This window comes from Tripterygium wilfordii, chromosome 14 (genome assembly GCF_013401445.1).
Source record: "Tripterygium wilfordii isolate XIE 37 chromosome 14, ASM1340144v1, whole genome shotgun sequence".
NCBI classification, from domain to species: domain Eukaryota; kingdom Viridiplantae; phylum Streptophyta; class Magnoliopsida; order Celastrales; family Celastraceae; genus Tripterygium; species Tripterygium wilfordii.
In genome coordinates, this window is record NC_052245.1 from 4,419,401 (window position 1) to 4,442,368 (window position 22,968).

The following is a 22,968-nucleotide window of genomic DNA, read 5'->3' on the forward strand; positions in this document are numbered from 1 at the left end:
TTCTCTACCGCATTTCGTCATATTAGGTACAATCCAAAGTGGACGATGTAGATTTTGCCACGTCAATACTTACAAAATCTGGCGTCTTGGTTATTATGGGGGTTTAGTGGGTGGGCCACTAAGGACAATTGCAATGGTTTAGGGGGAAATGTCCTCAACAAAATTAATTTTGGGTCCCATTTCTATTACATAAAAGTCAAGTCAAACACGTATTCTAATACAATCACATCAGCAAAACACAAATTTCTATACACTTTCTCTTCCCACACACTTTCTCTGTCCACCCAACCCAACAACCTTCCATTCCTCCATATTATCCACAACAAAATTACACCAAAACACCAAATAGCAATACATCCACATCAACAAAACACTTGTCCTAATACAACCACATAAGCGAAACACTTTTTACAATATAATCACATCAGTAAAAGATAACATCTTTGTTGGCCCAATAATTATATACCATTACAAATGCCCTAACTAAATAGCCGTTCAAACGTTGTGACATTTGGTGGCACTCTGGTGATTATGATATCGGTCCCATGCAAGTTGTTAGGATTGTGGCAAGTAGGACCTTTTTTTTTTTTTTTTTTTTGAAACCCAGGAAAAAACCCTGGAAAAACCTTCTCATTAATTGTAAGCTTTAAAGAAAGGGGCAACTTACACGTGGGGAAGATGACATATCCATCCACACAATACGAAAGAACATGAGTTCTTCGACCACAATCCAAGAGACCAAACCAAGGAAAATAAAAAGGAAATAAAAGCTTTCAAAAAAAGCCTAAAGCCCAAAAACCACAGAACCATCTGATGTGTCTCACTACCTGTGAGATATAAATGCCTCCTTATCTCTCTGAACAATGAGAGACAGACCATCTGGACCTTCCTCAACCCACATTTGCGGGCACTCCAACTTCAAAGCTTCTTTAGCCATAAAATGAGCTGCCCCATTACCCGTCCGCCTCACATGAGAGAATTGGCAAGACAAACAACCCTTTAACACCCTCTTAATTTCCTTAATGATCCCGCACCATTCCGTCAACCCAGACTCCTCACTTTGAAGGTCCCTAATAACTAACTGTGAATCCCCTTCCAATACAATGTCTCTAAAACCCATATCAAGTGCAAACCACACAGCCGAAAGAGCAGCTTCCGCCTCCGCCATAGTTGGAGATAAAGCGATCGGCCTAGATAAAGCTTGAGACCCCAGCAAGTCACCAGTTGAGTCCCTAATAACCACCCCCATACCTGTCTTATTTTTTGCTTCATTAATCCCTGCATCCCAATTGACTTTGATAAAACCCTCCTCAGGTGGCTGCCATACCTCTAGAGAATTCATATATGGTAATGAAGGAGAGGGGTCCAGCACACTAGGTTGAGTAGAGGAAATAGCATACCTGGCCAGCTGTAAAGAGTTCATGAATTCATTTTCATACAAGAAGGAATTTCGTCGTTGCCATATCAATCGGCAAGTTGTAGCCAAAATAGCTAGATCAGTATTTGTAAGTTTTGCCAAAGCTGAATTCCAAAGCTGCTCAAAATCCAAGAAACTTGCACTCAACTTCTGGATAGGGAGAGAGCTATTTTCAAAAACTTTCACTGTATAATCACAAGTCCACATCACATGAATTAGAGATTCCACTGATTTGTGGCATAACGGACATCGAGCATCTGTAATAACTCGCCTACTCAAGAGATTAGAATAAGTCGGAAGAGCATTGTTCAGAACACGCCAAAGAAAAACCTGAGTAGAAGCGTGAGATTTCAAAGACCACACCGATCTCCATAAGCCTTCTCTGCCATTCCTAAATGAAGAAGAAGCTTCCATCATCCTTTTTTGAGATAAAGAACGATGGTAACCGCTCTTAACAGAAAACACACCCGACTTTGTCCCATTCCAGCTCAACTGGTCAGGGCCATTTCTGGGATACAAAGGAATTCTAAAAATCTTTGATGCAATATCTTCTGGAAAAATAGCAGCAATAAGGTCCATATTCCACCACCCCATATTGGCATCCATTAAAACCACCACTCTATCCTCCTCCAAGAATCCATGCAGTCTCAGATTTTCATCCCATATTAACGGTTCTCCCAGCCAATTGTCCTTCCAAATTCTCACTGATCTTCCATCCCCAATTCTCCAAACTAACCCCGACTTAATTAAAACACCAGCTGAAAGGATACTTTGCCAAGCATAAGACATACTGGCTTTATGGACTGCATATAAGATGGAAGAGTTTGGAAAATATTTAAGCTTCATTACACTCCCCACCAAGGAATTTGGATTCTTTAAAATACGCCAGAATTGTTTTGCTAAGAGAGCCTCATTAAAAGAAGGAGAACTTCGGATCCCTAAGCCTCCTTCCTCCTTTGCTTTACACATTCTTTCCCAAGACACCCAAGAAATCTTTTGTTTCTCTCCTGACCTCCCTCCCCACCAAAAGGACCGAAAGACTTGATCCAAATCTTGACACAAATTAACTGGAAATCTAAAAATCTGCATAGCATAAGTTGGAATTGATTGAAGAACCGACTTGATCAAGACCTCTCGCCCTGCAAAAGAAAGGAAATTATTTTTCCAGCTATTAACCTTCTGTTTAACTCTCTCAACAATATACATCAGTGATTTCTTCTTAGATCTTCCTAATAAAGACGGTAAACCCAGATAGTTTTCATAGGCTTTAATCTCCTTTACCCCAATCAAACTCTTCATCAAATTCTTTGTGGCCATAGATGTGTGCTTGCTGAAATACAATGCTGTTTTATCCACATTCACCATCTGTCCAGATTGCCTCTCATACACTGCCAAGATATTCCGAATACAAAGCCAATCAGATTTGGTTGCCCGACAGAAGATTAGACTATCATCAGCAAAAAAAAGGTGTGATACAAGCAGTGAACCACGACCAAAAGGAAATCCCCGAAAAGTCTTTTTCTCTATCTCCTGTTGCAAGTAAAAACTTAGCACCTCCGAACATATAACAAAAAGCATTGGAGAGAGAGGATCTCCTTGACGCAGCCCCCTTGTTGGAACAATTAACTCCCCCGGTTCACCATTGACAATCACAGCATAAGTCACAGAAGTAAGGCAGGCCAAAATCCACTTTCTCCATTGCAAACAAAACCCCATCCGACTCATAACCATGTCCACAAAACTCCATTCCATTCTATCGTAGGCTTTGCTCATATCTAATTTGACTGCCATGTAATTAGAATGCCCCCTTTGTTTCGTACTCATACTATGCAACACTTCAAAAGCCACAAGAATATTATCTGATATTAACCTCCCTTGGACAAAAGCAGATTGATTTTCCCCTGGCAAGTAGGACCTAGCATATGCGTCGCCAATTTGTCTTTGAGTTCTAAGTCATATTCTCATAAATTTAATAAATGATTCATGGATTAACAAGTTTCTAATATGTATCCAAATACGTAAGAATAAAGGAATTCTCGTACGCAGAATTCAACTGAATATCTAATGTTTTTTAAACAAATGGGATCTAAAAGAGTGTATTACACTTGTCATTTTACTTTTCAATACTCACAAAAAATAATCCATATTTTACGTTCGCACTTTAGGTGCATATAGAAGAATTCATCTGAAGGAAAATATATTACATGTAACATTTTATATTTAAGACCCATATTCATATCTAATAAAAAGTAGTAAGTTTTGAGTTCAACCAATTAGGGGTGGCCGAATTGAGAGGGAGGTCTAAATTCATTTCTTCACATTAATACCTTATAATTTGTCAAGTGACTTGGATAGAATAAAAATGATCCAAACATCCCAATTTTGCATATAGCTTTTTTTTTTTTTTTGATAAGCAATTTTGCATATAGTTCACTAGACCAATTTGATACCCTCAAAAGAACATACATATTTGCAAGTATTTGATTCGAATAAATGCCGGAATTCTTTATAAAAATTAAAGAAGTTATTCCATATTTGGTTTTTTGTCAATTATTATACCTTCATATACCTTATCAGCAAAAATACTTGTTCCTTTTCAATTATTTGTGCTGATAAATTGACGCACCTCCCACCCCAAAACAAAAGGCTCATCAATGGATAATGATACCAGAAAATTTGACTAGTAAAGTCAAGTTTATCAAGTGCATGTCATAATCATGAAAGTTGTAATTGTTGAAAGCTTGCAACTGTGACAGAATATGCTTTGATATGTTTTGGGCCAAATTAGTTTTCATATCAAATTATAATATATCAAATTATTAGATTATTCTCATACTAATCTGGTGAGTTTTTCACCAACGAGAAATGATTTGATTGATAATTGACTAAGTTAGGCATACGTATGCTCAAAGTTTGATTTCAACCGCAAACATATTTCTCTGCTGTATTAAAAAAAAAATCTGGTGACTTTTTCAGTACGCAATCTATATAATTTTTTCCTCATTCTTTGGTGAGAGTCAACTTTTATTATTGTTTTAGTTACGTAATTATGTTACATATTCTCTTAGTAGTTATCACACATTTCAAAGATCATTAATTTCTTCTTGACATTACTTGGGAAATTAGTTAATAACTTGGCGTCCTTATCGTTTCAACCTCTTAGCTTTTAATAAGCTATGAAATATATGATGCACGTTCAACGGAAAATATTGGTAGAAAAGTTGGTTTTTGCTAACTTTCGCTACAAAATTTCATTGGATTAGGAAATGCCTCCAAACTTTCTTATAATTTTTTTTATTAAAATCGTGTATAACCTTCTTGTTATATTATTGTGGATTAATAAAAAATACTATGCCTAGTCAACATGACAGGTGGCACATAAAGAGAAGAGTTCATGTAGAAGAGTTTCTTTTCCTAGAGTCAATCTAGAGAGGAGTCAACCTAGGAAGTCAAGTCAAGATCTAGATAGATGACGGAGAATAAGCTCAAATCCTAACCTCTCATATCTCAACAAATCCAACTCAAATCTCGACTTCTCATATCACAACCAGAATAAGATAATCTCAACAAATGTTGTATCATAGTGATGGTCAACCAGACGAGGTACGCACTCTGAGTTACGATATTTTATACTTTTATTCATTCTTGAGAAAGACATTGACTTGAGCGTCGGAGTGTCCTCGGGCCACAAAGGGCCGCCCTCCCTTTGTTCTCGCAAGTCACAAATTCGCCATCTATGTCCTCGCCATCTATGTCACAGCATGGACCCCAACTACTGATGTGTGGTTATTGTAGATTTCTCCGTGGACAATTATATACTTGTTATGTTAAGTTTGTGAGAAGGATGAGATTATTTAATCAAATTAATATGTCAAATGAATATACCGAATTTAATAATATTACGCAAGGCATAAGTTGCAAAATGTTTATTCTTACAATAGGAATGTGAGAATTTATTCTCAAGAATATGATTATATTTGTATACGAAATGTGTCTTTGTGATATTTGTAGAACTTGCAACCCCACTTGATATGACTAGCTAGATTCCATCTTATCATGTTAATTTCGATTGTGTTATTCCAATTATTGGGTAATTTCCCTTAGACTAATCAAACATCAAAATGGAAAGAGTTTATTCATGTTACTTTTTTCACATATATAGCCCATCAATTTAGATTATACTAGGGATTTGAGTTGGAGTAATATCCGACCATGATGCATTCTCATCACCAAATATATTGGATGAGATTAATTACAAAATTTGTGGGCTGACTTGTATTCAATTTTGGCCCATGTGTGAGGCCTATTAGGGCAACTCGTACAGATGACAAAGTTTGGTCTTTAATAGATTTTGACAGTTTGCATATTGTTGCAGGTAAAAGCAATGAAGAAGAAAGAAGATAGAGGAAGAAGATGAAAGAAGAATCAAAGGCTAGAGAAGTGACCTGCAAATGAAAGATGACATTTCATTCACACAAATCCAACGGGTCGAAATGTACAAATATCTATATATATATCACCTCTGACAGATACAACGGTCAAGAGAAAAAACCTTAAAAGAAATAAAAAAGGAAGTTTGAATAATATTACAAAATTGAATAAGGCCTGAAAGTAAAATAGAACTAATAATAACAAAATATATATGAGCCCAATAAAAGAGCCCAATGATTATTTGTTCAAAAAATCAGCCCACTAGAAACCATGCTCTGTCATCGAGATACAAACCTGAAACCTTCGAATTAGGAAACTCCATGGTCTTCATATCTTGTCACTCCCTGATCATGATTCTGAATCTTGTTCAGCTTGCGAATAAGATAATGAATCCGATGAACAACAAGAGGTTTGGTCAGCAAATTCCCTGACTGCTCAGATGAATTAAGGTGAGTCAGTCTAATCAATCCTTGTTCTACTTTTTCTCGTGTAATGAAGATCAAGTTCAATATGTTTTTTTTTTTTTTTTTGAGCTCATGAAGTACTGGATGGGTAACTATGTGAATAGCTGCCTGATTGTCGGAGTGTAAGAGTATAAGACGTACAGGGTTGATATGAATTTCTTTCAATAGACCGTCAATCCATGAGAGTTCGCCGGTTGTTGATGCCATGGCTCTATATTCTGCCTCTGCAGAAGATCTTGAAACAGTCTTCCACTTCTTGGATTTCCAAGATATTAGAGCATCCCCTAATTTGATACGAAATTCGGTAACTGATCTTCTTCTATACACACATGCATCCCAATCAGAATCACAAAATCCATCTACTTGTAAAATGTTAGTAGCATGATATAGGAGACCCTGTAAAAGAGTCCCCTTGACAACTTTAAGATTCAATGAGCTGCTATTAAGTGCATGTTTGTATGATTTTTTTCATAAATTGACTTAAGGTGTTAACAACAAAAGTAATATCAGGCTTAGTCAATGTTAAATACATAAGCCTCCCAATAAGTCTTTTATATTGTAGAGGTTCAGGGAGAAAGTTACCTTGGTTTGCAGATGGCTTAGCATTTGTATCAATTGGGGATTTGATTATTTTTGAATAATGTAGACCTGTGTCTTTTAAAAGACCTTTTGCATATTTTTGTTGAGCAATGGTCAATCCAAACTTAGTTCTAGCAATTTCTAACCCTAAGAAATACTAAAGTGGCCCTAGATCTTTGATTTTAAAACGAGAGGCTATGTAGTGTTTGAAATCTCTAATTAAGGCATTATTGTTTCTTCCCATAGGCATACATCAACATATAGTAATCGGTTGTGATACTCATACATATGATTAGTATCCATAAGTGTACATAATGACATGACAAGCCATGTAAACCAGTGACTAGGCAAATTCAAATTTCAAAAATAAAAAATCAAATCCTACAATTCACTTTTATCTCTCCTCAGATTTCATTTTTCTCTCTCCACTCTCTCCCTCTCCCTCTCCCTCTCCCTCTCCCTCTCCTCTCTCTCACGCAATTCTCTCTTCTTCTCTCACGGCCAATAGTGGACCTCCGTCGTCCGGCCACCGATATGACCGTCACTGCTGCCAAAAGAAGCGTCTGGCCCTTAGGAGCAACACCCAGCCACCACTTGCCATCAACGGTTGTTGATTTTGTCGGAAATCCACCATGAACCCATGGGTATCCATTGAACAAAAATCACAGATCCAGCTGATTTTCATGTCGATTTGGCAACTCGACACCACCAATGGACTCCCCGACGTGAGGAGCATCTAGCCCAGCCCTACGTCGACCGAAACGGCCACCGAAAAATGGAGACCCACGTTGAAGGTATGCTCCAGTGTGTTATTACACTATAAATTTGACAGTGTATTTAGTTTTTTTCTGTTGATTGAATGTCTTATGGATTACTTGTGAAGCTTGATAGTGGGTTATTGCACTGTCATAACGAAAAGTGTAATTATTTTGTTTCATGGTTTGTTTGGAAAATATATTTAACTATACTGCCAGTTTGGAAAATTTAGCTTGTGTTGTCTCATTCTATGATTTAGTAGTTTATTTTGTTTCATAGTTTGTTTGAAAAATATAGTCAACTACACTGTCAGTATGCATAATGTATTTGAGATTAGTAGGTCATGTTGTTTTTTTTTTATTGTTTGGTTAGCTTTTTTCAGTTCATTGAACGTTTTATGGATTATTTGTGAAACTTGACAATGGGTTATTGCACCGTCATAACTAAAAATGTAATTATTAAGAAAGTGGATTGAATTGGGTGAATTGATTGGAACCATTTTTGCTATTTTCTAACTACATTGCCAGTATGCATAATGTTTCCCTAGTTGTTCCAGGTTCTTATTCTCTTATTCAACGTATTTTGATGAACATTGGAGTTTATGTTTGTGTTTCTGTATGGATTTGTTGAGACTAAGTTGGATGTGGTAGATGCTCATGTTTTTCCTTTTAGATTTGTTGTGATTGAGTTAGATGTGGTAGATGCTAATGTTATTCCTTTTAGATTTTGTTGTGACTGAAGTATTATTTGCTAAAAAAATTGAACAATTTGTTAGTGATGAACATTGTCATTCCTTTAATGTCTTTCATGGTGAGACTTTATTACTGGGTATACCAATTTTTTTCATGGCAGTGACTTATTACATTATGTTTTTAACAATGTATTTGTTTGCCAATTTATAATGCATTACGAATTACCAATGTATTTAGCGTCGTTGTTCATTACATAGTCATTTTCCTTGTTAAATACATTGGTTTCACTTTTTATGACATTGAGTTATTACACTCTAGTATGATAGTGTAATAATGACAGAGTCATTTCATTTTGGTGTTGATATTATATGAGTTATTACATTATCAATCACTAAATTTATGTATTTATCTAACAAATGTCTGTTTCAATAGTGTTTTATAGTCATGAAGAGATGAATTTTCAGTCAAGAGGAGGTCAATAACGAAGGATACAAATGGTGATTACAGATATATGATATTTACATGTGAGAGGTCGAATAAATTTGTGTCACGTTCGAAGAATCCAGTTAATCATAGTGGTTATAGTAAGAATGAGTGCAAGGCGAGGCTTGTTGGTAGACTTTCCGTCGATGGGAAGTGGAAGATTACATTGTTTGAAGATATCCACAACCACGATCTAAGTCCTAGTTATTCTAGATTCTTCGTGTGTACCAGGAAAATAAACCTGAGTGTGAAAAGACAACTACAAATTAATGATATTGCTGGAATTTGACCGAACAAGAGTTACAATTCATTTGTCATGGTGTCGGTGGGCATGATAATTTTACAATGTATTTGTTTCTCAGTTGTTAATGATTTACAAATTATCAGTGTATTTAGCCAAGTTAATCATGGCAGTGACTTATTACATTATATTTTGAAAGTGTATTTATTTCCCATTTTTTGACAAGTTTAATGTTATCATGCGGTACCTTATTACATTATGTTTTTGACAGTGTATTTATTTTCCAATATTTAATGCATTACGTATTAGCAGCGTATTTTACTACTAATATAGGCGAGTGTCTAAAGAGAGAGAAGCGGGAAAGAAAATGGACATTTAGGGTTTTGTGTCAATATATCTATGTGGCATGCTTAGTGGGCATGTCACATAGATTATGTATATTATGTACCTGAAAAATTATGTATGTATGTTATTTTCCTATAGTAACAGGATAATTAGACTTTCCTTATCATTATAATAAAATAAAGAATAATTAGCCTTGCTTTGTTTAAACTAAATTTTAGTAAAGCATGTTTACATTTTATGTTCCATTGTCTAAAAACTTGTTTCAATCCATAAATATATATATATATATATATATTTTAACTTACATACTAGTTTATCATTTATCTGTTTTTGTCTTGGAGGTAATTTCATGTACATCTCTTCTTTTAATTCTCCATTTAAAAATGTATTATGCACATTTAAATGATGAATAAATCAATTATTCATAGCTGTTAGGGCAAGAAAAATCTTTATAGCAGTGCCTTTTACCACTAGAGCAAAAGTTTGTCCGTAGTAGGAAAAAGATTCATAGGCAATATTGGCTCTCACATAACCGTACAGTTCATTCTATCCCATGGGAAATTGCACTACTCTATTGCCCGATACTTTATATTCTGAAAATTCAGTTTCTTGGGTGGTCAAAAATTCTTTGGAGCAGATATGTCAAGGGTAAAAGTTGATATCGAGAAGTTTGATGGGATAATGAATTTTGACTTGTAGCGAGTACAAGTCAAGGATGTGCTGATTCAATCTGGGTTACACAAGGGTTGAAGAGGTGTGGACAATCTTGACAGCTGAAGAAAAATTGTCAAAAAGGAGCATGTTCGGCTAAAAGCTCCAAAATCAGTAGATGGAGATGTTGATATTTTCGCTAATAGTGGAGTCTCTTTTCTCCATAAGAGGATGGTTATCATTTTGGCATGTTGATTTGGCATATTGATTCATTTCTATGTTGCCATGAAAGAGGATAGGTTACTGAAAGCGGATCCACGGGTTTGCACACGGGCATTGGTTTAGTGGTTATGCAGGGTGTGTGGTGGAAAGGTATGTCAGATGGGCTAAGGAACTCCCGGGAAAAGCCAAGCGTGGGGGTTACATCGTAAATTTCAACACGTTTTTTCGACATGAAGCCGAAAAGAAAAATCTTGGAATGGTAAAGTTCTAAGTGAGTATACTTTTTATGGTGGAGTATGATTGTCGGTAAAGATGATGTTATAGCGAAAGTTATGAAGGATGATTCTTGGTGTAGAGAGTTGTGACTATCGGTGAAGATGGTGGTATAGTGCAAGTTATGGAAAATTTTTTGATCAAGGTGGAGATTGTTGATTTTGATTAAAAAATTAAAATTAATTTGCCATGACTTTGTTAGACATTGTGGGACCACGTGAAGGAAACCAATTATGAAGCAAATTGGTATTGAATTTGTGGATTGAATTAAATAGGTGTTTGAATTGGTTTTGATTTCTTTTGCTTGTGGTAGACGGTAAGTTGCCTTTCTATATAATTGGAGAGGAGAGTTGTTTACAAAAAAGTGCTAGGTCGTTGCAGTGCCGAGGGAGCTGAGGGCAGAGCAGTGCAACGATAGACTGTGCTACCATGGGAAGGCTATACAGTTGCCGGGTATGGAGCTGAAGCGGAGTTCGTGCATGAGTGGTGAAAACTCATGGTAGAGAGAGAAATCAAAGGTTTGTTAGAGAGAGCAAAGGGTATAACTTTGTGGTGTATCTCTTGGGGTTTAGCTTAGGTTTCTGTCGGTTAGAGATTCAAGATCTAAGGTGTTAGAGATATAGGCTAGATTAGGGCTTATGTAATCTCTTGGACTCTTTAGTATTTTTGGATATCTTGGTGAGAGAAAATTATCGGTGTGTGTTTGTACAAATTTTCCTCTGTATTTGAATGTTTTCCACATGAATCTTGTGTTGTTATTGTTGTTTTTCTCCATTTTAATTTCTCTGTTGTTGTGTTGATTCATTGTTGAGTGGAGTTGTTATCATTAGTGCCATCCATCAATCAAGAGTAGGGCTAGGTAGCTCATATAGTGATAGCCCATGGGAGCCCAAGTATTTTAAATAAAATTTTAAAACGGTTTGACTGTCAAAATACATGTTAAATTTTTTTAAAAAATTCATATTTAGAATCAACGCATGACACTCTTTCTAAAAAGTTTCATTGTCGATGAGCTAGTTTAATTGGATAAATATTAATTCCATTGTTTTTTTTCAATATAATTTCTTAATTCCATTATTTTTTTGACTTGAATTTTCAAAACAATGAATTAAAAACTAGAACAATGAATTATAGACTGTGCTTTAGAAAACAATAGATTTAGTTTAATTGGATAAATATTAATTCCATTGTTTTTTTTCAATAGAATTTCTTAATACCATTATTTTTTTGACTGGAATTTTCAAAAACAATGAATTAAAAACTAAAACAATGAATTATATACTATGCTTTAGAAAACAATAGAATCTATGCTAAAACAATAAATTTTGGATAATGAATTATAGGATTAAAGAGTAGAAATAAAACTATTCCATTGATTAAATCAATTTAATAAATATGGTAAGCCATCATAGGCTACCAAACTAATGGGCTACATGTCATTTTTGATCAATGAAACCTAGTGTGTGTCTCCGCCCTATCACTGTGATTGTGGAGAAGCTGTTATCCCCAGTCAACCAAGTTGAAAAAAAGAAAAGAAAAAACGAAGAAGGTATCTTCAAGTAAAATGTTCTACTTCAATGAAGGACATATATATATATATACGGACAAGGATATGTCACCAAACTTGAATGAAGGGCATCTTGATAAGTACAAGAAAGAAAGCCAATGATATGTCATATGCAGTCTTAAAATATTCATATTCATATTATTAATTATACTAAAAAATTAAAAATAACAATAAAAATCGAAGGCATCTTGATAAGTACATGAAAGAAATCGGGTTAAGTGCAAATAGGTCACTGAAAGATATCTCGATTTGCAATTAGATCACTCAAAGAAAAAAATTTCAAATTGGGTCATTTAATGTTCTAATTTTAAGCAATTAAGTCATCTTGATCCAATTCCGATCAATTAGTCGTCGGAATTTACTGACATGTCACAAATTTATTGAAATATGATATAAAATAAAATAAAAATGCCATATGGAATTAAAAAATGATATGGAATTTAAAATTAAAATAAAAATGAAACGTGAAATATATCAACAACAAACAAAATAAAATGTTTCAAAAATAAAAAAATAGAAAATAAAATTATCCTCTTTCATCAATCCCTCCCAGCCACCATCCCCACCCACTCCATCTCAACCCTCTTCCCCACCTCCACCACCTACAAATCCAACAAATCGAAATACATGTTTGAGTCACATATTAAAATCCAACAATTATTTCTCTACTAGAAGAGACAAAGAACAAAGAAGAATCAAGGAAGGGTTTGGGTTTTCAAAATTTAAAGAGCGAAAGAGGAACGAAGAAACAAGAATTTGCCGACCAACCCTCCTAATCGGAATTTGCTATGAATTCATGTTTCCCTCCCCACCGCCGCCACCCCTCCGCCACCCCCACCCCTATGCCTCCACCTCCCCTTTTCACATCACCATGGTCCAGACCTGGATCGTAGCTATGCCTCAAAGTCTCCGACTATTGAGGTCCTGTCAAGTTATCAGGAATGTACTCAACAGAGACAAAACCCCACCCTTCAAAGCACTTTTCCAGAGCCAAAGTCACGAAGAATCATCTGCCACGAATGGTCTAGTCTGGGAGTTTCTGGTTTTTTTTCTTTATTATTTTTCTGTGATTGAGGCGATTGTGAGAGGGTTCGTCTGTGATGGGGTGATGTGGCAGCAAAAAATGGCCATTAAATTTTATTTTTAAAAGTAAAAATGACATGGATTGGCCACATAATCGAAAATGTTTGACATGTGTCACCTAATTGACATGTAAGCAAATTCCGTTAAGAAATTGGTCGGAATTAGACCGGAATGACTTAATTGTTTAAAATTAGAACATTGAGTGACCCAAATTAAAAATTTTATCTTTGTATGATCTAATTGCAAATAGAGAGAAATATCTTTCAGTGACCTATTTGCACTTAACCCGAAAGAAATCCAAGGATATGAGATATGAAGTCTTAAAAAATTCTTATTAAAATTATTGATTATACTCATAAATTAAGGCTTACAGTTTAAAATAGAACCATTAACATATTTGAAGTAAATTATTGTTTGTACATCGAAAGAAAACAGCATCTTCAGACTTCACGTGATGCATCAATTCCAAAAAATTATTAATTATTGTTGTGCTACTTTTAACATAAGTAAATTATTGTTGTTTCCCACTTTATAATAATACTAATACTAATACTAATACTAATAATAAAATCTGATTCTCCTAATTGTTCAAACTCAGAAAGGACTATAAAAGATCCACTAAATTGCATGATTTCATTTTCTCAATTGCAACTCATTATCATCTGAGTTTGAACAATTAGGCAGAAAAAAAAAAATGGCAACACTGACAGCAGTGCCTTTAGGTTTACCATCCCACACCAAGCAAGTAATTTCACCTCCACTTTGGAATAAACCTGCCGTCTTCGCCACTGGGTTTTCCACTGGCTTCACTATGAACAAGTCACCAAGAAGGCCTAATTATCAGGTGCAAGCTTCCACCAAGACGGATCAAGAAATTTTGCGTAAACGCGCAAACTTCGCTCCCAATATGTGGGGTGATCATTTTAATACCATCACCTCTTCCACCTTTTCGGTAGGGATTATGCAGCATTATCAATCAATAGTAATAAGCTTTGATATATGTGTGTGTGTGTGTATATATATATATATGTTGCATTATGTATAAATCAATATTAATTCCATGGTGATATGCAGGAATATGAATCATACACAAGAGAGGTAAATGTTCTAAAAGAAGAAGTGAAGGATATGTTAATGGCTGCAACAAGGAATCCAGTCCAGAATATTCATTTGATTGACTTGCTATCTAGGCTGGGACTGGCATATCACTACGAAACTGAGATTGAACTCCAATTACATCACATATTTTACGGCGAAGATAACATTTTCCGCGATCATGACTATGATTTGGATACTATGGCTCGTCTGTTCCGGTTATGTCGACAGTATGGATATGACATATCTTGTGGTACGTATCATGTGTTTAAATAGTAATTATACAGCTTGTTATGGTAGAGATTACGACTTGTTGTATTTGCGTTTTGTGAATCATCAGTTGTGTTCAATAAATTCCTGGATGGTGAAGGAAAGTTGAAGGCAAATCTTGTGAGCGATACAAAAGCAATGTTGAATTTGTATGAAGCTTGTCATGTTAGCCTGCTTGGAGAAGATATTCTAGACAAAGCCCTTTCGCTTACGACTACTCATTTGAAGGCCTTGGTGAAGGAGACAAGCCAGCATCTGGCACAACATATAATGAATGCCTTGGAGCAGCCCTTCCACAAGGGTGCGCCAAGATTAGAGGCAAGAAAGTATATTGCTTTCTATGAGAAAGAGGAGTGTAGGCATGACAAGATTCTCAAATTCGCAAAGTTGGACTTCAATCGAGTGCAATTATTATACCAACAGGAACTCAACCATCTCACCAGGTATGTGTGTGTGTGTGTGTATATATATATATATATAACTTATGAAACATGCTACTTCCATCTATGAAAGTCCAACCCAAACAACTCATAGAGTTATTGTTTAAACAATTTTTTCCTTAAAAGAACAGTCTTCAATTGAGAGTTGTTAGATCTAAACTTATCAACCACTTTGCTTTCCCTCAACTTTTCGATGTGAGACTTTTATCTTAACACTTCTCTGTACTTGTTGGCTCGGTATGCGAGATCCAGCAAATGAATTATATTTGTTAAGATCCCCTCACATGTGAATGGTCCGTCCATTGAACATCCGAAATGTCCTACAAATGACCCGTAAGGGATTGAATACCCCTCACACGTGGATGGTCCGTCCATAAGGACATCCGAAAAGCCCAACAGGTAACCTAAACTGGTGGAGTTAAGTGAATCCGACATCGTAGTTGGGTCATGCTCCAATTAAGTCCGATACCATGTAAGAAAATCTAATCCAAACAACTAGTAGAGATATTATCCGCTTTGGGTCTCAAAGCTCACACGGTTTTGTTCTTAAAAGGGCCATCTTCAATTGAGAGGTGTTAGATCTTAATTTGTAAAACACTTTGCTTTCTTTGAACTTTTCGACGTAAGAATTTTATCTTGACATGACCATCACAAGTAACCTCAGAACAAGCAACTTAATAATTTACTTGTTCCGCAGTTGGTGGAAGGATACCAATCTGGCTTCCGAGTGCCCTTACACCAGAGATAGAATTGTGGAGATGTATGGATGGGCAGCAATATCAACATTCGAGCCATATTATGGACGGGCCAGAATTATTTATACCAAAACGATAATGTTGCAGTCTGCAATGGATGACGGATATGACTCCTACGGCACACCTGAAGAACTTGAAAGTTTTACAGAGGCTATTCAAAGGTTTGACATCCATTTATTATTTTTCTCTTGCCTTAATTAGAGATTTTAACGTAGGGGTAGAGTGTCTGCCCATACGTACGTTATAAACTGTACTAAACAAGCACTATATAATACTTATAAGATATTTATAATTTAAAATGTTTAGCTGTTATACGTCTCGCCATACTGTGCTATGGAAGTTGTTTGCTTAAAATAAAAAATATATATGTTATATGTAGATTTGACTACAAATGATGTCATGTCTTTGAATGACATTTTGTTTTACGTACTGAGTTACCTCTACTTACGAATATCACATAAAATTGCTGAAAAAAGTCATCTAAATTTTATCAGTAAAATATTTGTAATTTACTAATTTTGCTATCACAAATTTCAGTAAGTACATAATAGAATTTAGTAAGATGTCATATTTTTTCAGTAAAAAGTAATATAGCAGAGTGATACTAATTAAAGAATTCTGGTTTAGGTGGGATATGTCTGCGATGGATCTGCTACCAGATTATTTAAAGAATTATTATCGCATTCTCCTAAATCATTATGAAGAGTTAGACAAAGAAATGACCGCTGAAGGAAGACCTTATAGTGTCTCTCGCTTAAAGGAATTGGTAAGCTAATAACGACTACATTATATATATATATACACACTATATATATATAGATAAAGGAATTCTCACATAAGGAATTGATAAGCTAATAAGACATTGATGCAGCTCCTAATTCTGTGCCATTCTTCTTCCACTAATCAAGCGATTTAAATGTGATGACTGAATTAAAGGGATGCAGCTGTATCAGCTGGGATTCCTTCCATCAATGTCTTGACTTTGCTAATTGTTTCCAAAATGGCTAGGAGATCTCTGTAATCTTGTATTTTCTTGGATTCCTCGGGATGATCCTCTGTGATATGCAACTAACCCATGTTACCCTTATGTGAGAATTCATATATATATATATATATGTATATAGAGGAATTTTCACATAAGGGTCTAATGTAAGGGTGTAAAATAAGGGTCTATGTTTACACCATTAATTTCAAACATGTGGGACCCAAAACGGTGGACCCCACTTGTTATCTCATTTATTCCCACTATTAAAACGTAATTCTTATTTTACACCCTTCTATTAGACTCTTATGTGAGAATTCATATATATATATATATATGTATGTATATACACTATAAGTATATAGAGCAAGCGTTTGTCATTATTTCTTCAATTTATTGAGTGACTTAATTAATTAATGTTTTGTTTTGTTTTGTTTGCGATAACAAGGTTAAGGAAGTTTCAGATGCCTATCATAAGGAAACTCAGTGGTTTGACAAAGGATATATTCCCCCATTTAATGAATACATGATGACTGCACGTATAACAGGTTCTTGTCAAGTAATTACAGCGGCATCTTTTGTTGGGATGGAAAATGCAACAGCTGATGCATTTGAATGGTTGCAAAGTAGTCGCAGACTTATAATGGCAGTCAACACAATCCTTCGTCTTACCAATGACATCCTATCTCATAAGGTATGCTATATATATACAAGTTATTATATATATTTGTCTTACCATCTAACCCTTAAAATACTTGTTCTTGTTTTTTTTTTTTTTTTCTTTAAGCGTGAGCAAACAACTGGGGAATCTGCTTCGAGCATTGAATGCTATATGAGGCAATATAGTCTCTCAGAAGAGGAGGTGATTGAAAATTTTGAAAAGACGATTGCCAATCAGTGGAAGATCATCAACGAGGAGTTTATGAAGCCAACTCCTATCTCAAATCATCTCGTATCGGTAGCCATAAACCAGGCACGCAGCTGCGGACCATGGTTCCAATTTGGAGATGCATATACAGAACCAGAATATGCCAAGGATATAATCTCCTTAATGTTCATAGAAAAAATCCACATATAACAATTAATTTTGAGCAATAAGTTCGTTCATTTGCATTATTAATTCAAATAAGTTACATCTGTATAAATAATAAAATGTGTTTGTGAACTCATTGAACTTCTCATGCTTTCCTTGTCAAATACTGAACGGAGGATATGTAGAGAGATGCACGCTTGAATACTATTTAGAGTACTATGTCAGCGTCTTTAATTAGGGGAATGCTATCTGCCCTCACGTACGTCTGTCCTTTCTCCATTCCCACGGCTTCTCAAGGTTCGATGAAGCCCACAACCCAACTCGTTTCGCTCGAGCCTCTTTCTCCCACGTATATGATTACATATATGGAACCTAGCTATTAGCTATATATATATGGTTTAGTCAGTGGTAGGGCCTACGAGTTGGACTCCTTCAAGTCCGGACTCAGCCTGTTTTGTCAAAGCAGCCTAAAAATAGGCCCGAGCGTTGCCCTTTTGTCATACGAGCCGAGCCGCTCCCTAGCTGCTCTAAGATTAGGTGTCCTTGGGGGCAGGCGGTTGCCCAGGTGTAGTAACCGGTTTTCGTCCGGCAAAAAAAAAAATACAAAAATAAAAAATATATAAAATATATAAAATATATAAAATATATTAAAAATAAACAAAAAATAAACAAAAAATAAAAAAAAAGATAAAGTGGTCGAAAATGAGAAAAGAAAAAAAGAAAGTGAGAAAATAATAATAAAAGAAAATGGGATTGATTGTTCCTAACAACAAATGGTTGCCTTTCGACTTACCCACTTAAAAAAAGGATGGGTAGTGGCTCAAAAAGGAATCTTTTTTCAATCCCATATTTTCCAAGAATAAGAGGTGGATCAACTTTATTTTGTCTGCGATGATGCCATTGACTTTTTGGTGGGTTGGGTAGATATCCAGGGAAGCACATAGAGAGGAAGGAGAGGCGTGAGGGAAGAGAGGAGAGCGGACAAAAAAGAAGACGGTGAGAGGGAGGAAGAACAATCACGGTACAGAGGAAAAACACAAAAAAATCAAGGGAGGAAATCGGGAAAGAAAAGGAACCGGGAAACAGAAAGGAAAGCAAGGAAACCGAGTCGCTTATTCGCTTTAGGAAGGTAATCTTGCATGGTTCTATTTCTCTGTTGTTCCCTTGGTATTACTTCCACATATTCCCGTTTGCTTGGTTGAAGAATACGTATATTGTGATGTGTTTTTCTGTGATGATTTGCTCCAAACTCTGTATTTCTCTAATTTCATTTCGGTCATACATCCCTGTTTCAAGTCTGATTTTATTCAGACTCTATATCTGAATTACAAGTCTGTTATTACTTGGTGTTACTGGGTATTGCTCTGTATTATAAGTCTGGTATTTCATATTTAATGTTCTACTTCAAATCTGGTATTACAAGTCCGGTATTATTCTGTTTTTGTTTATGAATGGTGTATGCACGTATATGTATAGTGTATTGTGTTTGTATATGTATATGTACCAGCTTGTGGATGTGTTTATATATGTATATGTGCATACATGATATGGTTGTGTATGATATTGTATATGTTTATATGTGTATATGAATCTTTAAATATGGAAGTAATTTGATATTATATTTGAATACCTATTTGACCTTCCTCTTGTTGAATTTTGCTACGTGGATTGGGCTTGGCTCCATCGGGATCGGGCTTGGATATTATTTGGACGAGTTGATGGAGGCTTGAGCAATTTCAAGATTTTGTTTGGTTTATTGCAATTTGTGTATATTTGGCCTCCCCATATTGTGTAATTTATCTTATTCATGTCGATTTGTATAATTTCGACATTTATTATTTGGATTATTTGTACAAGTATGGATTATGAATATATAGGCTTAAAGTTGAATATAGGTCATTTCAATTAAAGAAAGAAATCATAAGTTGATTTCCTTTATTTGAATTATGAACCTTATTTGATTTTCATTTATGAATTTGCCATAAGTTGGCAATAATAGGTTAAATTGATAGATGACACTTTTCTAAATAATCATTTATACCATAAGTTGGTATTTAAAATTAAACCTACCAAAAGTTGGTAGATCATTTTATCATTTATGCCATAAGTTGGTATTTAAAATTAAACCTACCAAAAGTTGGTAGGTCATTTTATCATTTATGTCATAAGTTGGTATTTAAAATTAAACCTACTAAAAGTTGGTAGGGCATTTTATTAAATAAACCATAAGTTGGTATCTAAAATTAAACCTACTAAAAGTTGGTAGGGCATTTTATTAAATAAACCATAAGTTGGTATCTAAAATTAAACCTACCGAAAGTTGGTAGGACATTTTATCATTAACACCATAAGTTGGTGTTTTAAATTAAATCTACCAAAAGTTGGTAGTGTGTCCCCAAATAAAAACTATCATAAGTTTTAGTAATATTACAATTTCTTTTAATGCTATCATAAGTTGATAGTATTCTTACAAATCTTTTCCCAAAACTATCATAAGTTGATAGTGTTATTTCAAACCTATATCCAAATAAAAACCATCATAAATTGATAGTAATATTCCAAGCTTTTTTTTTAAACACTATCATAAGTTGATAAGTGTGTTGAAAGTAATAATTCAAACTTTAACAATTATATCTTGCAAAGAGCAAGTATCCATAAGATAGCCATGAAATTAATTAGGGTAACCGTTTTCAAACGGGAGTTGTGGGGTGCCTAACACCTTCCCCACACTCAATCGATCCCCGTACCCTTTTCTCTGGTTCGCAGGTCTTTACGGTGTCCAATTGCACTTTAAATCAATTGGTGGCGACTCTAAACATTTTTTCATCCTCCCATGCCGGTCCGCGTCGTGACCCCGGTTGCGACACCAGGGCACACAAATCCCTAGGGTTCCATATTTTTGAAAAAACATTAAACTATTAATACTATAGTAGTTACAAAAAATGCTAATGAGTTAGTTATATTGTTTATTGAAAGTGATTTGATGGAATTGATTGTACCAATTAGTTATTTTATATTTCAAACTACTACAAGACTCATACTTTTAAGTAATATACGACATTAAATTTTTCTCCAGAGAACACATATTTTAAAATTGGTCCGAGCCCCCAAAAGCTCAGGTACGTCTGCTCGGATAGCTTGAGATGCATGATGATAATATCGTCCATCCATCCAATATTTCATCACGCAACCTAGACCCGTCCCATCCAATTACACTCAAACAATGAGACACATGATGATAATGAACATGTTTGGCAGTGTGTTTCAACTGCGTTCAGTTGCACCGCACCTCACAGCACCACAGTTTTTTGTGACAGGCCAAACAGCTTTTGCGTTCCAACTCACCTCACAGCACCACAGTTTTTTACCTCACAGCACCTCACCACACCTCACAGCACTCCCAAACGCTTACAATATATGTTGAATTGTTCTAGGTAATCAAATTAGGTCAATTATTTTATTTTGGATTAATGTACAAGGTAAACGTTAAGTGATTTTATATTAATATTATTAGTCATCTAATATAATCGTAATTTAGATACGCCAAACGCACCTCACAGCACCGTACCACAGTTTTAAAAATGATACGCCAAACAATTTTTTGCGTTCCAACTCACCTCACAGCACCACAGTTTTTTACCTCACAGCAGTTGACAACACTCCCAAACATGCCCAATATCATTATCACACATTGCCCACTTTTCAGGAAAAAACAAATTAACCAATCTAATAGAAACCGTTATATTCAATGGATCACGTTTAAAATGCCCTAAAAATGTCAATCATAGAGTCGTAGGATTCATTAAATCCAATGAAATATTGGATGTATTATATATGGGCCCCCATGGATAATAGTGTGTGGGATCAATTTACATAGGGAAAAGGATTGTAGAAGCCCCTCGGCTTTGTAAAACGGGTCGATTGAGCACTTTTACTTTTTTTTTTGGGTCATTCAAGCCCCTATACTTTAAAGAATGGGTTCCGTTAGCCCTTTATTAGACTTACGTTAAAAAGACGCTGATTTGGAAAAAAAAAAGAAGAAAAAGACATGGCTTTTATTTTAAGAAATATAAATGATTTGTAATATGTAAAAAATATATGACGTGTCATTAGTGTAAAAAAATATATAAAAATACCAAAGTCTCATATCAAACCCTAACATTCTAATCTCTTCTGCTTCATCTTCTTCTTTAAATTCAAGCCAAATGACTTTTCGGTATGGGGAATTTCTTCTCGACGCAAATGGTCGGGGTTTAGAGGCAGTTAGGAGGTGGTTCCTAAACACATGATTAACTTAATTTTGCAACGCAAAGAAGCTCTGCGAGATCTCTCAGATCAGTTCATTGTTCGGAATCTCGCCGGTGACGTTACAGCTTGCCATATCAAGAGCCAGAGTTCACTCATTGATTTGAAGTATGAGTTCAAGTAGCCATATCAAGGGCCGGAGTTCACGATGACATTTTCTCGTTGAGTCCAATACCATTCAACCATAGAAACTCCATACGTAGGTTTAGATCAAGATATGGGTTTAGAACTTTAGGTTTGAGTGTAGTACTATATAGATCTGGGTTTAGATCTCAAAAAATTCTAACTTTGATTGAAAAATTTCATCTGCTTCGTATTCTTCAATTTGAGTTCTTCAATTTGGGGATTTTTTTTTAATCTAGTTTTCAAGATAATTTTAGTGGTTCATGTCACGTGTCATCATTTTAATGGTCAATGCCATGTGTCGTCCACATCAATAATAATAAAAAAATAAAAATTACATGTCACATATTTAACGACCAACTCAACACCGTTATAACGGAAGTAAGCATGAGGGGCTTGTTTAGCCCATTCTTCAAAGTAGAGGGGCTTGAATGACCCGAAAAAAAGTAAGAGAGCTCAAATGATCCATTTTACAAAGTAGAAGGGCCTCTATCATACTTTTTCCAATTTACATTTAATAACATTAATTTGAGATTGGTGGGTAAATTATTATTCGTTTTGAGATGCATGGAAGAAAATTAAAGTGCATGTGATGGGCTTCACATGCACTTTAAATGTTGTCCATACACCTTACCAATTGAGATCTTAGTTGTTGGGACTTCTAGCACTGTTGATTCTAGAATGGGTAAAAAATATCGTTTAGACTGCCCGCATATGCAAGTTGAAGTATTTTATGATAATTTCTATTTCTGAATCTTTGT

General features: G+C 35.2%; 1 protein-coding gene across 1 annotated transcript; it reads left to right on the forward strand.

The window, feature by feature from the left end:
• Positions 1 to 13,898: 13,898 nt before the first annotated feature.
• On the forward strand, positions 13,899 to 17,824 carry LOC120014130 (probable terpene synthase 6). Its single transcript, XM_038866051.1, has 7 exons — positions 13,899 to 14,186; positions 14,279 to 14,552; positions 14,640 to 15,012; positions 15,707 to 15,925; positions 16,392 to 16,530; positions 17,195 to 17,440; positions 17,534 to 17,824. Exons 1-7 carry the CDS (start codon positions 13,899 to 13,901, stop codon positions 17,822 to 17,824), a joined length of 1,830 nt encoding a protein of 609 aa, XP_038721979.1.
• Positions 17,825 to 22,968: the final 5,144 nt, after the last annotated feature.